At 40.9% G+C, this 15,594-nt stretch overlaps 1 protein-coding gene across 1 annotated transcript in view; it reads left to right on the forward strand.

The window, feature by feature from the left end:
* Window positions 1–15,209, forward strand: part of LOC126237149 (uronyl 2-sulfotransferase-like) — a 215,231-nt gene extending 200,022 nt beyond the window's left edge. The window contains exon 5 of the mRNA XM_049946998.1: window positions 14,718–15,209. Coding sequence (XP_049802955.1) covers window positions 14,718–14,854 — 137 coding nt within the window. The 3' untranslated portion in view covers window positions 14,855–15,209. The remainder of the gene's footprint in view (window positions 1–14,717) is intronic.
* The last annotated feature ends 385 nt before the right edge of the window (window positions 15,210–15,594 follow it).

A 15,594-nucleotide genomic window follows, 5' to 3' on the forward strand; every position in this document is an offset into this window, starting at 1 on the left:
TTATGCTGAGACTCACCAAAAGTATAAAAGTATCCCCCTCGTCCTTGCCCCAGCCACATCCCTCTCTCCACTACGACTCCCCTGAAGTTTCCACGACCTCCCATCAGGGGGTTACTCCCCCTCCTTGGCCAAAGAAGCGCACCCTTTCTTCAGCATCTGCCAGTGATCAGGCTCCCTCCCAGGACTTCTCTCTGTGGCATCTCTCAGGCCAGAAGATTCTTACCACCACTCGGCCACGAGGCACACCATCTGTACGCCCCAAGGTCATCCACTCCTTTCAGTTCCAGATCTTGCAGAAGCCTGTACTCCCCCTGTACCAGCCCTCCTCTACCTGAGAAAGAGAAGAAGAAACATAAATCCCACGATAACGCACCCCCGGTGCCCCAGGATGTGCCACCTCCCTCCTTGCAACCTGAGTCATCTTATTTATGGATGTCACCCCATGCTCCTCGGCTTCTTCATGTTGATCTTGGACTTTCATCACATGATCATCCAGTGGAATTGCAATGGATACTATTGTCACCTACCAGAAATGCAACATCTTGTCTCCTCCTATTCTGCATGCTATCTTGTTCTTTAAGAAACACATTTCCGTGATGACCACTCTCCTAAATTTTGCAGTTATCAGGAGCTCTGTCAGAGCTGTTCTGGCCCCAGGACAGCATCTGGTGGGGTCTGCACTTCGGTTTGCTCTGATGTCATTAGTGATTTGATCCCCCTACATACCAACCTGGAAGTGATAGCAGTTAGAGTGCACACAACTCCAGCAGTCATCATTTGCAATGTCTATGTCCCTCCAGGTAGGCAACTTCCTTACATTGCATTGTTTATCTTAATCTAACAACTCCCGTCCCCCTTTTCCCCTTCTGGGGGATTTCAGTGCCCTCCATCCACTGTGGGGGAGTGCCACTTCAATAGGTATGGGTATCCTAATTGACAAACTTATCACAGACCTCAATATGTGTCTCCTCAATGATGGTTCCCCTACCAACTTCAGTGCTGCTCATGGCACCTTCTCTGCTATCGATCTGATGACCTCCTCCCCTGCCCTTGTGGCTTCCCTACACTAGTCATCCCATGATGATCTTTGTGACAGTGACCATTTCTGGTGATTCTATCATTCCCCTGTTGCTGCCAGGCAGACAGGCCCCCAAGCTGTGCATTCCACAGGGCCAATTGGCCTTTATGTCTGCTGTGAACTTTGACACCTCCATCTCAAAGCCCATTGATGTAGCCATGCAAGACATCTCTGCCACTATTCTCCATGCTGCAGGTACTGTTGTCCCCCTATCCACAGGTCCCCCTCATAGTCGACTGGTACTGTGGTGGACCAAGGAAATCACAGTCACTGTACAGGACCGCCAACAGGCACTGCAGTGATTTAAGTGACACCCTTCACAGAGCAACCTCCTCACTTTTAAGCATCTCCATGCCAAGGCTCATTATCATATTAAGCGGAGTAAAAAGGAATGCTGGGAGCACTATGTTTCCTCCCTGGGGACATATGCCTCTTCATCGCAGGTTTGGTCCAAGCTTCATAGCCTTCTGGGCTGCCAGTGACAGTCAACTGTCCAGGGTCTGAACTTCCAAGGTGATCTGCGTACTGATCCATTGGTCCTTTCATAACACCTTGCAACACACTTTGCGACAGCATCATCATCCTCTTCCTATCCTACTACCTTTCTCCAGCAGAAGTGCAGAGTTGAGCAGACCCCCCTCTGTTTCGTCCCACACCACGTTGAGCCCTATAATGCACTAAAAGGGAATTACTGCAGGCTCTTAGCTCTTCATGAGACACTGCCTCAGGCCAAGATTACATCCACAACCAGATGATCCAACACTTGTATATTCCCCAGAGGCAACAGCTCCTCTGGATTTCAACCACATTTGGCTCACAGATGCTTTTTTGTCACAATGGTGAGACAGTATAGTTACACCATCCTTAAGCCCAGAAAAAACCCTACTACTCTAGACAGTTACCGCCCAATTAGCCCGACAAATGTACTCTGTAAACTGTTCAAAAGGATGGTCAGCTTCAGATTATTTTGGGTACTCGAATCTTTGGGCCTTTTGCTCCATACCAGTGTGGCTTCCAGGCAGGGTGATCTCCCACTGACCAATTACGCCAATTGGACTCAGCCATCCAACAGGCTTTTACTCACTGCCGGCACCTAGTTGTGGTCTTCTTTGACCTACATAAGGCATATGACATGACTTGGCACCAGCACATTTTAGTTACCCTCCGTGACTGGGACTTCCACGGTCCCATTCCAATTTCTATCCATGAGTTTTTATCTCACCGGCTTTTCTGGTTTCGAGCTGGTATTTCACTCAGCACCCCTCAGATTCAGGAGAATGGTATCCCACAGGGTTTTGTGCTAAGTGTCACACTCATCCTCATTGCCATCAATAGGCTTGTGACCTCTGTTGGGCCTCTGGTTACCCTGGCATAGTACATCGATGATTTTTGCTTCTGGTGCAGCTCCCACTTGGTAGCATCTGCTGAGCAGCAGCTTCAAGGCGCCATTCGATGGGCCTCTGCATGTGCCACTGCCCATGGCTTCCTGTCGTCCTCCCGAATGCGAGTCCAGTGTGCTAACCACTCTTTATTTAGGCAACTAGCTTCTCAGTGTTTTAGCACAGTCCCGTTTCTTGGGCTTTCTGTTTGATAACAAGCTGACATGGCTGCCCCACATTCACCACCTAAAGACTACATGTATGTGGAAGCATAATGCTCTCTGTCTTGTGGCCCACACGTCTTGGGGTGCAGACCGTTACATTCTTCTCCATATTTACCATGCTCTGGTCTTGTCCAGACTAGATTATGGTAGTCAGGTTTATGGCTCAGCAGCTCTCCTTCCACTTTGAAACTCCTTGACCCTGTCCATCATTGTTGGATGCGTCTGGCTATTGGTGCCTTTCACACTAGTCCTGTTGATAGTCTCCTCACAGAAGTGGGGATTCCCCCTCTATGCCTCCAATGGAGCCAACTCCTTGTTTCTAATGCAATCACCATTCGCCATCCTGACTGTTCTGTGTACCCTATGCTCTTCCCCCTCTTAACTCCAGTCCACAAGTGGGATTGCCGGTTGGCGTGCACCTCACTTCCCTCTGTTGGGATCTACATCTCCACTCACTGGACTGCACCCCCTGTCTTTCCTCCTCCCTGCCCCCCACCTTGGATGGTGCCTAGACCACAGATTAGGACCAATCTATTCCAGGGTCCTAAGGTCTCTGTTTCTCCTATGGTTTTCCAGCATCTTGTATTTTTCATCCCTTCAGAGTTCCATTGTGCCACCATCTTTCACCCTGATGGTTCTAAGACAACTGATAAGGTGGGTTATGCTTACACATCTTCTACTGACTTCGAACACCATTTATTGCTGGGATCATTTAGTGTGTTCACAGCAGAGCTTCTAGCCATTCACAGGGCCCTCCTTTTTGTTTCTCAGGCCTCTCTCCACAGTGCTTTAGTTTGTTCAGACTCTATGAGCAGCTTGCAGGCTACCGACCAGGGCTACTCTTGTCACTCTTTGGTCTCTGCTATCCATGACCTTCTATTTGCCCTTGTATAAGCCACCTGTTCAGTCATCTTCCTCTGGGTCCCAAGCAAGTCATGTGGGCACCCCAGGGAATGAACTGGCTGACCATTTGGCTAGAGAAGCAGATACTTACCCATTTCCTTTCATGATTCCAGCTGCTGATATTCGGATCAACATCAAATTTCTCTTTGGACAAAAGTGTAATGTCATCTGGAGTGCTACTGCTCATAGCAATAACGCCACACAATCAAGGAGTCTACAGCAGTTTGGCACTCTTCCTTCTGCTCCTCTCAGAGGGAGTCCACTGTTTTATGCTGTTTATGCATTGGTCATACCCAGCTAACCCATTGCTTTCTCCTACGTAACAACCCACCCCAGAGTGTGGTTGTGGAGTCAGACTGACAATATTTCACATATTGGTGGACTGTCCCCTACTTACAGCCCTTTGAGTTAAGTATAGTCTTCCTGATTCCTTAAATTTAATGTTAGCAAATGATCCACAGGTGGTTGAACAGGTCCTCAGTTTCTTCCATGAAAGTGGTTTTCATTTCCAGATATAAGGTTCTACTTTAGTCTTGGAGCAGGGGCAGGTTGGTCATGGTTGGGACTTCTTTTACAGTCTTCTCGGTCTGTGACCCCATGACTGCCCCCCTTCTTCTTCCAGTTTTTACATTTGGTCTCACCTTTTATGCATTTATTGTGTGTGTTTAATATTCATTATTTTATAATTTGACTCCCTTGACTGGATCCATCCATTTTTAGTAGTCCCTTTTTCTTCTGTGACTCATTTCAGAATTGCAGGACTGATGACCTCACCATTAGGTCCCATAACCCCTTTCAATCAATTAAATCAATCAATTATATACAATACTGTACATCTCTGTTTCTTTCCTGAAGTTCTTCAAGGTCCAGGTTCATCTTCCTTGGACTGGTGATTGAGTGATCATTTTTATTTTATTTTATTTATTCCATGTGATCTGATGGTACACAGTGTGTTGCAGATATCGGAAAATGTCATTTAACATTGTTAACATGTATTAATGTAAGCCTATAGTATTCTAACGCATTATATTGCTCAATATTTTCAATTTAGCACAAACAGCAAGATTACTGTTCTAAGTATTCATTTACAGAGTAAAAACAGTGACACAACAAATATGACTTCACGGCTTTGCTAAATTTTATGTTGTCTTTGATGGACTTAATACTAGTGGGAAGATTGTTGAATAGTTGGAGGCCCATGTGGAAAACTCCCTTTTTACACAGTTGAGTGTTTGTATGTATAACATGCAGGTTTGCGTTTTTCCTGGTGTTGTGTTCATGTATTTCATTATTTTTTACGACTCTGGGGTCAGTTGGCACTATATGTTTTCTGAAGAATTTTAGAGTCTCAAGAATGTAGAGGCAAGGCAGTGTAAGCATTTCTAACTTTCTGAAGATGGGTTTGCAGGAGTCTCTGGGTTTGCTCCCATTAATAATCCTCAATGCTCTCTTCTGGATTCTGAATGTGCTCAGAGCAGTTGGAGCATTTCCCCAGAATATTACACCATATTTTAGGTGGGCTTGTATATAAGCGTAGTATGCACTGGTTAATGTTTTCAGGCTAGCACATGTTTTCAGTACACTCAATGCATAACAGCCAGTACAAATCCTGGCATTTACCCTTCCTGTATGTGTATTCCATTTCAGGTTATCTTGAACCCACAGACCTAGGAATTTGAAAACAGTGTCAGTATCTATTGACTGGTTATTTATAGTGATAGATGGCTGAGAGGAATTTGCATTTTGTGTTGTGTGGAAGTTCATGGAAGCTGTCTTTTTGGTGTTGATAGTTAATCTGTTGATTTTTGCCCAGTTGCTGAGTTGATCAGTAGCCACGTTCACAGCTATATTGTGGCATGTACACTGTTCCCTGGCTCAACATGGACTTATTCCCCCTCCTGATAGTACTACCAGAGTTGGTAAGAGTTCTCGTGCCTCATTGATTTGAGATTATCTATGAAGGAAGCACTGTCTGATGGTGTGAGGAACCTGGTTCATTATTTGTAACCTGCTTATCATTTCATTTCTGTTTAGTGTAGAGCCTTGATTTTCTGGAACCAACTTTTAAATTAGAAGGTCCATTGTCAGCCAACCTGTCCACCAACTTCCGTAACAGTGATGGAAAAAATCTTTGGAGATACCACCAGATTTTCATAGGATGAAAATAAGACAGGTGCAGAGGTTGGGTCAGGTGTGTTGCATATGAAGGTAAGGCATTGAATGAAATATCATTGGTTTCAGACAACTTAATAATCCTTGGACTAATATGCCTGCTTATATTGTCCTCTGTAATAACCTTACATCTTTCTTCTTCAGTTCATGTAAGAGTAAAGCCATGAACCAGTCTTCAAAACAGGTTCAGTCAAATCAGCCACTTTTCATGGGCTATATCTGGCTGATAGAGGGCTGTCTTCCATCCAAGTATCCCACATGTTCTCTGACATATAACTGATACATGGTGTAAGATGTCAGCCACATACCCACACATCATGGCAGAGACCAAAGTTTTGCTGGAATTCATTGTGATTCTTATATCCCTGTTTAGTTAAGACCCTTTTCTTGCCCAGGTCATTAACCAGGTTTGTCTTATGGCCACCATGAATATTTTCAGGAGCAATGACTTCCAGTTGCTTCCCAATGTTCTCAAAGTAAACACTTATGATGTCTATGTTCAAAGCAGCTCTATTCCTCTTAATATTATTTGACAGTCATTGTGATTATTGGTCACGGTGTTGCTCAACAATTGACTCAGCCCAACATTTTTCAGGAAACTTGTTGGTGAATCTAAATTCTTCATGGCCATATGAACCCAGGTACAATTTTACAATGCAGCAAAGGTCAAGGGTGGAAATCAAGAATCTGAACTCACTCATTTTGACAGCATGCTGTATATATGATTTCTCCTCTTGCAAAGTAAATGCACAGCTTTGTCCAGGTTGTGCCAAATTATTTCCCCATACAGCTTTCATTTTAAGATTTGTAATGTGCAGTTCTGTGGACTACTGCAGCCTTGTGGGAGGATAGTCTCTATTGCTTTGGTATCTTAAAAATACTGTTGTATCTCTAATTCATTTTTATGCTTTTAATTACGTGGTGAGAAAACTTCTCATCAGGCAATAACATGGAACACAACAATATTTCACACTGGAACATGGACCATAGTTGTGTTCAAGTTACAGATTTTACTTTCACTGTGCAATTCTCTCACATATTTCCAACAGATAACCACCAAACTAAAGATAATATATCCCAAATATATTATTAGGTAAATAAAGAAAATTCCTTTCAGCAGAAAGGAAAGTAGTATGACTAAGTTGAAAACAAGCATCTTCACATTTATATTTTGTCTGCCATGAGTTTTTATCATGTGGGACCTGGCAGTTTCTAGCCCTGCTGGTAGGTGGCACACGACCTAAATATTTCAGAAGCAATGGTAGCACTTGGCTAGTAGTAAATTGTACTCTGTGGAGCTGTGTAAACACAGTGCAGTACCATATGTGTTTCAATGCACAACACTCATCACTGCTATAGAGCGAGGAAAATAAAAGGAGAAGGTAGCAAGCAATATATGATATGCATGTTCCAGTGAAGCAATGAAAAATTTTGGGTGTGAATTTTTGTAACACAATCTGTTTATTATATCAGGCAAACTACTAAACATTATTTTAAAAAAATTTTTAAAAAATGATCAGTACACCTATCTGATGCGTGATTTGCACAGCTAATGTCCTTAGCTCATCAGTTTGAGCACAGAGACAAACATTAAATTTGTAGGTGAGCCTTCACTAAAAGTTCATCCCTTGTATCAGGGCCTGGGCTTATGATGTGAGGACCAACCCATGAATGCAAATCACACCAGGTACAAACCAGCAAAAACTGTTTAGAAACAACAAAATGAATAAAGTTCATAATCATATTGTGGCATCGATAGGTCATATTGACCATAGACAACATTAATCTTTGGGACTCAGGTCGCTCATCTGAGCCACCATGTTAATTCAGTCCGTTCTTATTCCTGTTTTATCCATATCCACTGCAGGATGTGATTTTAGTGTATTTTTGCTTCTGATGAAGGTATATTAATATGTACCAAAACCGTGGTCAAGGATTGCAATAAATCTTTATCCTGCAACTGTTTGGCTGTTATCATTTACCATGAAGATTTTCAACAGTCACTGCTTCAGCCATGTTTAAAATTTTGAACCTTGTATAACAATTGCAAATGGCACTTAATCTAATATGAATAGGGACTTTTTGTTCCAAATTTGGTTTTTAGTAAATAATTTAAAAACTGTTAGAGGTAGCTTAGTGCCGTCACATAGTTATTGTTTTTATATCAAACTGAGTCTACGTACAAAGTTTAATATGTAATTAGTGCCTTCAAATTTTCGTAAAAACACCAGTTTTGACCAGAATATTGCTCTGATCAAGTTGAGACTTGTAATTTTTGATTGTGACATGCATTTGCACATTCTGACCAATTTTTGACTTTCTGGCTTTATTATTTAGTGCCATTTATTTTTTTCTTGAAACAATATATTTAGCAAAACATATTCATGTTATCCTTCTGAGATTTAATAATTTTAACATTAATATACTGAAGCATACAGTGACAAAGTTTGTGAAAGCTATTTCAATTTTTAAGTTCACTCTTACATTATGGCACAATACTTTGTATGTTATGCACAGGTGCATTATGATGATATGACACTAGTAGCAATGAACTGGGGTCAGTCCCCGCACACTCACTCACCTCTGTATCTCTCAAATGATACAGTGCTTATTTCTCTGATCCTTCTCACAAAGTGAAATAAAACTAATAATCAGTTCTGTCTATTTCAAGACTGCAAGGAGAAAATATTTATATTAACTAAAATACAGCCAGTATTACAGCAAATAAAGGTCCACACTGCACATTCTATGCCAAATTCTTCTCATTGTGAAAGCCAATGTACTAATTAACTAGTTAAGCTTTTCCTGATCACTCATTTGACAATTAATAAATTAACCCATAATAAAATAAAAAATAATATACTGTCATTTGTATTCTGCATTAAAAGATGAGTGATACCACAATAAGCCTCATAAGACTGGATTCACAAGTGTAGTGTAGTTCAATATGATTTGAATCATAGAATTCAACTGATACCTAGTGATGTATGCTGATGGAAGAAAAAATCTAACAAGGAACTCCTTGAGTGGGAAGTCGTAAAAGGCCAATGATGTTTATGGCATTTGATAACTCACATATTGTCTATCATGCAACCACAATATTGGCTGCTAATGGCAACTAGGAACTGGACTTGACCATCCAATGATAAGCACAGCCTGAGGCTTGGAGCATAGCTGAACTGCTTATTCAATGAGTAACTCACAATTGTGCTAGAGTGCTAGTGGTGTTGATACAAAGCAGAGCAATGACAATGATAAACAAAGCAAACATTGCATTTTATCTACAACAACAGCTGCCAAAGTTGACATTTCATCAGTAAGGAAACCAAGGAATTTCACAGAGTGAGAAAGAAGTGGCAGATGAAATATTAGCATTTCTGTAAGATGAATCAGTGGAATGTGTGGTGTCGTATAAGCTCAACTGTGCGGACAATGTACATGAGGCGTATAATGATTGTGATCCATGCTTAACACATAAAACTGATGTTAACAGGTTTCGAATAAATCCACAGCATTATGATCTTGTAGTGCATAATAAAAATTACAGATATTTAAGGGAGCACAAGGCACACTTGTTACAGAAACAGGTGTTTGTGCACTTCAAGTACGCTCAATAAAATTTACTAGATGTGCTTGATACTGACCTACTATGTTATGCACATCAAATTGCACATGACATAGATTACAATGATCTCAAGGGAAGCACAGGGTGGTTGCAAAACTTCAAACAGTGCTACAGAATTGGAAAATGTAAGGTAACAAAATTTCAAACAATGCATCAACTTGATGATGCACAGCAATTTGCAGAATTGGCCTGAAAATTTGTAGACAAGATAAACTAACTTATGCCATCTTTTCTGGATGGTAAATTGGCTGGAAAGTTATTTATGTGCCACAAGAAGTTGGAGGTGCTGTACCGCCTACAAGTATTTCTCATATGCATGATCTTGCAAGGGCAGTAGGGAGTATTTATGTCACAGCAAGCAAGAGTGGGAAAATGGGCATAACAGAAGTACAACTATGGTATGAGCACTGCTTTTGGCCAATAGCTGGTCAAAATCATTTGCCTGATTCATGGTCTGTTTATAAAAACCATCCTCCTTTAGAGCAAACTATCCCTCCTGGAAAGTGTATGACATTGTAGTTCAGACCACCTGGAACCAATGGACAAACTCAGTCTGTGGATCTTTCTTTGTTCCATATCTATAAAACATTATTGCACTAACTGCTGTTATGCCTTAAAGCAGGAGCAGGCAGGAATCCTGCAAATTTCCCCTACCCACCACACCATCCCTCTGCTCCTATCTCTGTAATGCGTTTTGTTTCCTAGCTTAGTTTATTGAATGAAGGAATAAGATTAGTAGGAGTGCTTGAAAGAAATCATGGTTTCAGATAGTACCTATTACCTATGATACATTTTATTTAATTATCACAGAGGGGGGGGGGGGGAGGGGGGGGTTTACAATATGTTTAATGTCTGGAACAAAATTTCTACATACAGACAAATGCAACCAGTTATGTAAATTTTCATCACTGATGTTTGCTCTTAACCGATACTTTTTAATTTTCATAACAGAAAAAAATCTCTCACAAATGTATGTCGAGCCAAACACTGACATTATCTTTGCGGCTTCATGATGGAGATAAGGAAACTCTTGTAGTGGAAAGTCGTGATAAAAGTGTATTACACTTCTTGCCAAAAGGAACTTGTCTCAGATGAGAATTACACCGTAGATCAATTAATTCCATTTGCAAATTGGGATGAATATCATCTACAGAAACAGCAAATGGTCTCGAGAACCATTCAGAAGCTTGGGATAAATATGATGTATCCCCAAATTGCTTGAGACGTTCCTCTTTTATTGCACTAAGTACAGAAACATATTCTTTGCAGTTTTGTTCTCGCACTCTAGACAGAGTAGGGAAATGCACTGCGTTCCCTGATGAGAGATGTCGTTCCCACAGCTCGAACTTGCTAGTGAAAGCTTGCACCTTTTCAGCCATTTCACAAGTTAGCTGATTTTCTTCTTGCAAACTTGTGTTCAATGCAGTCATGTGTCCAGTAGTGTCCATTAAAAATGCAAGGTCGATAACCCACTCTGGATCTTCTAAGTTGGGATCGTACCTTCCTTTGTCCTTTAAAAACTGATTTATTGGTATTCTCAGCTCAAAAAATCTTTTAAGTACATTACCGCAGCTAAGCCAGTGGCCTTAACTGTGGTATGGTATGTCACCGTACTCTTCCCCAACTTCAGCTAAATATGTGTGAAAATGTCTACGTGTGATCCATGGGATCTCAAATAATTAACTGCCTGAATAACCACTTGCGTGACGTCCCCCAGTTTTGCTGCTTTTGCACAAAGTACTCCTTGGTGCAAAATGCAGTGGATGCTGTGCAATGATTCTTCTGTATGCTGTAGCTTTTTTCTTAGTAATCCAACAAATCCCATTTGTCCCCCTTTCATTGCAGGTGCTCCGTCTGCTGTAACTGACACCAAACGTTCCCAGTTTAAGCTAGCTGAATCGACAGCTTCCTCAACAGCTTTTAGGATGTCCGCGGCAGTGGTCGTGCTTTTTTAAGATATCATATGTAAAAAATCCTCTGTTATGTGCAGAGCAGTGTCCACGCCACGGACATAAATCACTAATTGCACAGTGTCTGAAATATCTGTGGACTCATCAAGTGCAATGGAAAATGCAATAAACTCCTGCACTGCACTTCTTAATTGACAGCAAACGTCACCTGCCATGGCATTTATTCGACAACTTACAGTCCACCAAGAAAGAGTGATAGCTCAAAACTGATTTGAATTCAGTGGGCAAAGTAAATCAGCAGAGTCATTGATGCACTCCTTTATAAACTCACCTTCAGCAAATGGTTTTCCAGCTATCGCTATATTAAGCACAATCTTATAACTTGCACGTACCGCAGGGCTATCATTGTTGTTGTCCTGAAAAATTGAAAACAGTGCTCCATAAAATGTTAAATCGGTTAGATGAGAGACATGACAAAAGAAAGTCACAGATCTCTGGTGACAACAGCAACTTACGTCAGAGTCATCTAGTATTGTCACATCAGTCTTCTTAAGCTCAGTCAATTTCCCCATCCACTCAGAATCCGAGAATAAATTGTACTCATCCTTGTGAAATTTGTTATAATGGTGTTCAACACTAAACATCCGCTGACCAGTGAGAATACTGCAACATATTAAACATTTCAAATTTTCAGGTTTTTGCACAAATACGAGGGCGGTTCAGAAAGTAACCTCCGATTGGTCACAGTGCGGGTTGTGGGGGGAGTAGCGACGCCATCTGTGCGTTCACGCACTCAACAGGTCAGTCGGCATCAAGCCGTGGTCGAGTGAATGTCGTACCTGCGCTAGTTTAGTTTTTGTGGCAGTTTGAAATGTGTGCTGCAATAGAAAACCCCGCCAAATGTGAAGTGCGTGCTGTCATAAGGTTTTTTACAGCCAAAGGATATTCTGCAGCAGCTATTCATCGTGAGCTTTGTGCCGTGTACGGACCGAGAGTTATGAGTGAAGGAGTTGTCCGTGAATGGGTACGTTTATTTAAAAGTGGACGAGAAAACGTTCATGATGAAGAGAGGAGTGGTAGACCATCATTGGTGACTGACGAACTCGTTCAGACAGTTGATGCAAAAGTTCGTGAAAATCGACGTTTTTCAATGTCGGAGTTGTCTACTGGTTTTCCACAGATTTCTAAGACTCTCTTGTACGAGATAGTGACAGCAAGATTGGGTTACCGTAAGTTCTGTGCACGATGGGTGCCCAAAATTCTTACCGACCACCACAAAACTCAAAGAATGGCCTCTGCATTAGACTTTCTGTCACATTATGAGGACGAAGGAGAACCATTCTTAAACAGAATCGTGACCGGTGACGAAACCTGGATTAAGTACGTGAACCCTGAGACAAAAGAACAATCAAAGATGTGGGCACATTCAAATTCGCCTACCAAACCAAGAAAAGCCTCGCAAGATTTTTCTGCCAGAAAACTGATGGCAACGGTGTTTTGGGATGCCAAAGGGGTGTTGTTGGTTGAATTCATGGAACGTGGTACGACCATTAATCAAGACGTGTACTGTGAAACAATAAAAAAGTTACGACGGGCTATACAGAACAAACGCCGTGGTATGCTGACTTCCGGTATCGTTTTTTTTGCACGATAACGCCCCTCCTCACTCTGCTTGCAGAACAACGGCCCTTCTTGAGTCCTTCAAGTGGGACGTTATCAACCATCCACCTTACAGCCCAGACCTGGCGCCAAGTGATTATCACCTCTTCATGCATTTGAAGAAATGGCTCGGGTCACAGCGGTTTGATGACGACGAAGAGCTCAAAGATGCGGTCACAGGCTGGCTCCCGGCACAAGCGGCTGATTTTTATGCAGAAGGAATTTCAAAGCTTGTGAAGGGATACGATAAGTGCCTCAATCGCTATGGAGACTATGTAGAAAAATAGTGCAAAGATATAGTTGTAAGATGTATATATTAAAATATTTTTATTTAACTTGGTGTATTTTTTTAAATCAACCAGAGGTTACTTTCTGAACGGCCCTCGTAAAAAATGATCCTCCCATTCCTTTTTAAAAGATAGCAAATCTCCACTTCTCCATTTTCTTGATTCACTCTGCCTTTTCCGGCTCTTGAAATACAACGGTTACTACGTAGTGGTTGCTTCACATCAACGTCCGCAGCTTAGCCTGGTACTACACTACCGCAATATGCCGGCTTTCACCACTGCCCCTGGTCGACGATTGCATGCGAGCAGCACACATGCAGCGCTGTGCGCCCATGAGCCACGTGCAACATTTGCCCGCCCCTGCCTTAAAGGATAGCCACTTTCATGATAAGCTCCATGATAGACTGTTTTGCATTCGGTTGCACGCCATCACTTTTCATCAGTTCTCATCACCCCATTACACCAATATGATTCCGTATGCGTTTCTATAAGGGTGGATACTTAGCTGAATGCCCTGCACTGTTTCTAACTCCCAAAGAGTTCAACTCTGATCTTAATTGTGCAAACCCTTGTGGTCACTTGGCGCACCATTTTCCATTCAGTGTTTGTGGTCAAAGTTAAACAGTTTGTTCTGAACATTACTTGAAAGTCAATGCATCCAAAATGGTTCAAATGGCTCTGAGCACTATGGGACTTAACATCGGAGGTCATCAGTCCCCTAGAACTTAGAACTACTTAAACCTAACTAACCTAAGAACATCACACACATCCATGCCCGAGGCAGGATTCAAACCTGCAACCATAGCAGTCGTGCGGTTCCAGACTGAAGCACCTAGAACTGCTCGGTCACTCCGGCCAGCTCAATGCATCCATTTTATGAAGTGTAATACATACATCCTGTAGAAGGTTGGTCTCTGCAGCTCCCAAACACTCATTTTCTGTCGCCTTCCTGATGCATATGGTGAGTCATTAGCAGCTAATATTTTTCCAGTCATAACTGTTAACACAACACTTTCAAATGAGCCTTACTAAAGACCAACTTGTGACTTCGCACTCAAGAAGTTCCTTGTACACCAATGTTTCTCAACCACTATGTCATGACACATGGGTGTGTCATGAGATTTTTAATGTCTTCTAATCTTCCACAGACAAAATATCTAAAACATAAAAAAAATTACCTAATTGTTTCTTGGGGTGGCCCAGTTCACAGGAAATCACCCATCATGTACACATTTATAGATGTTTCATAATAATTATACATTTTTTTGCATTCAACTCTAAAAAGAATGATCCATCATCTCACAATCATTCCATAATTAAAAAAAAGTATTGTATGTATTTGTGTATTAGCTTTTTTACATCTGGATCTCTGCTATGAAAAATTATGTAAAACTCATTATATAGCTCTACAATTCATGATACTACATTTTTATTTTTTTTTTTTTTTTTTTTTTTTTTTTTTTTTTTTTTTTTTTTACAGAACCACACAAAAATAGGAATCGAAAGAAACCACCAGAGGTTGCTCACAAAACTCGAAAGTGGCTACATTCACAACTGAAGCTTGAATATGAATTTTATTATTGGCTACGAGCAAGATTACTGACTCAAATACGGTGATATAATGATAAACTATCAAATTGCAGATTGCAGCATCAATTTTATATAAATGTGACCTGAACTGAAATTTTATACCAAATGTGGTGTGCAATCTCTGTATTTTATTGCTGAATCAGCTATTTTATTTATGACTCTACTTTCTGAATAATAAGTACAAATTTATTTATGTATATTTTCATCTATTTGTAGTGTATTTTTTAATGCAGTGTGCTGCATTATGCTTGTAGCTAGTGTACACCTCTTGCCAGATATTAGATGGGTTGATTGTTTCCTGTGTGTAACTGTTATCAGGTGTCCTTCATGGAACATATGATGTGTAAATGACCTATGAAGAAAATTTTTCATAATTTGCAAATAGTTATGTTTTAATTTTAAAGATGTCTGAGTTACCGTGTTTTTAGTCCCTTTGATACCATATATATTAAAAATAGAAATGCTAATTTCTACCCACAGATTGTCAAATGTTTGCATATAATTTGGTTGCACATTGTTCAATGAGAAGAATAGTTGTAAATATGTAACATAATTGTTGTATGTCAGGGCAATGATATTGTACTTGCATTACAATTGTAACTTGCCATAATGAATAGAAAAATCATTTATAGTTTTGTCAGACATGCATGCCCTCAATAAATGAGTGTGCAATGTCTTCGAAAAGTTACCAAACCATTCATCATATTTGAAATGATTTTTATTTGAAGAGCATTTTTAAAGGGATTAGACCAATTACACACCTCATA

The sequence above is a fragment of the Schistocerca nitens genome, chromosome 1 (genome assembly GCF_023898315.1).
Source record: "Schistocerca nitens isolate TAMUIC-IGC-003100 chromosome 1, iqSchNite1.1, whole genome shotgun sequence".
NCBI lineage: Eukaryota > Metazoa > Arthropoda > Insecta > Orthoptera > Acrididae > Schistocerca > Schistocerca nitens.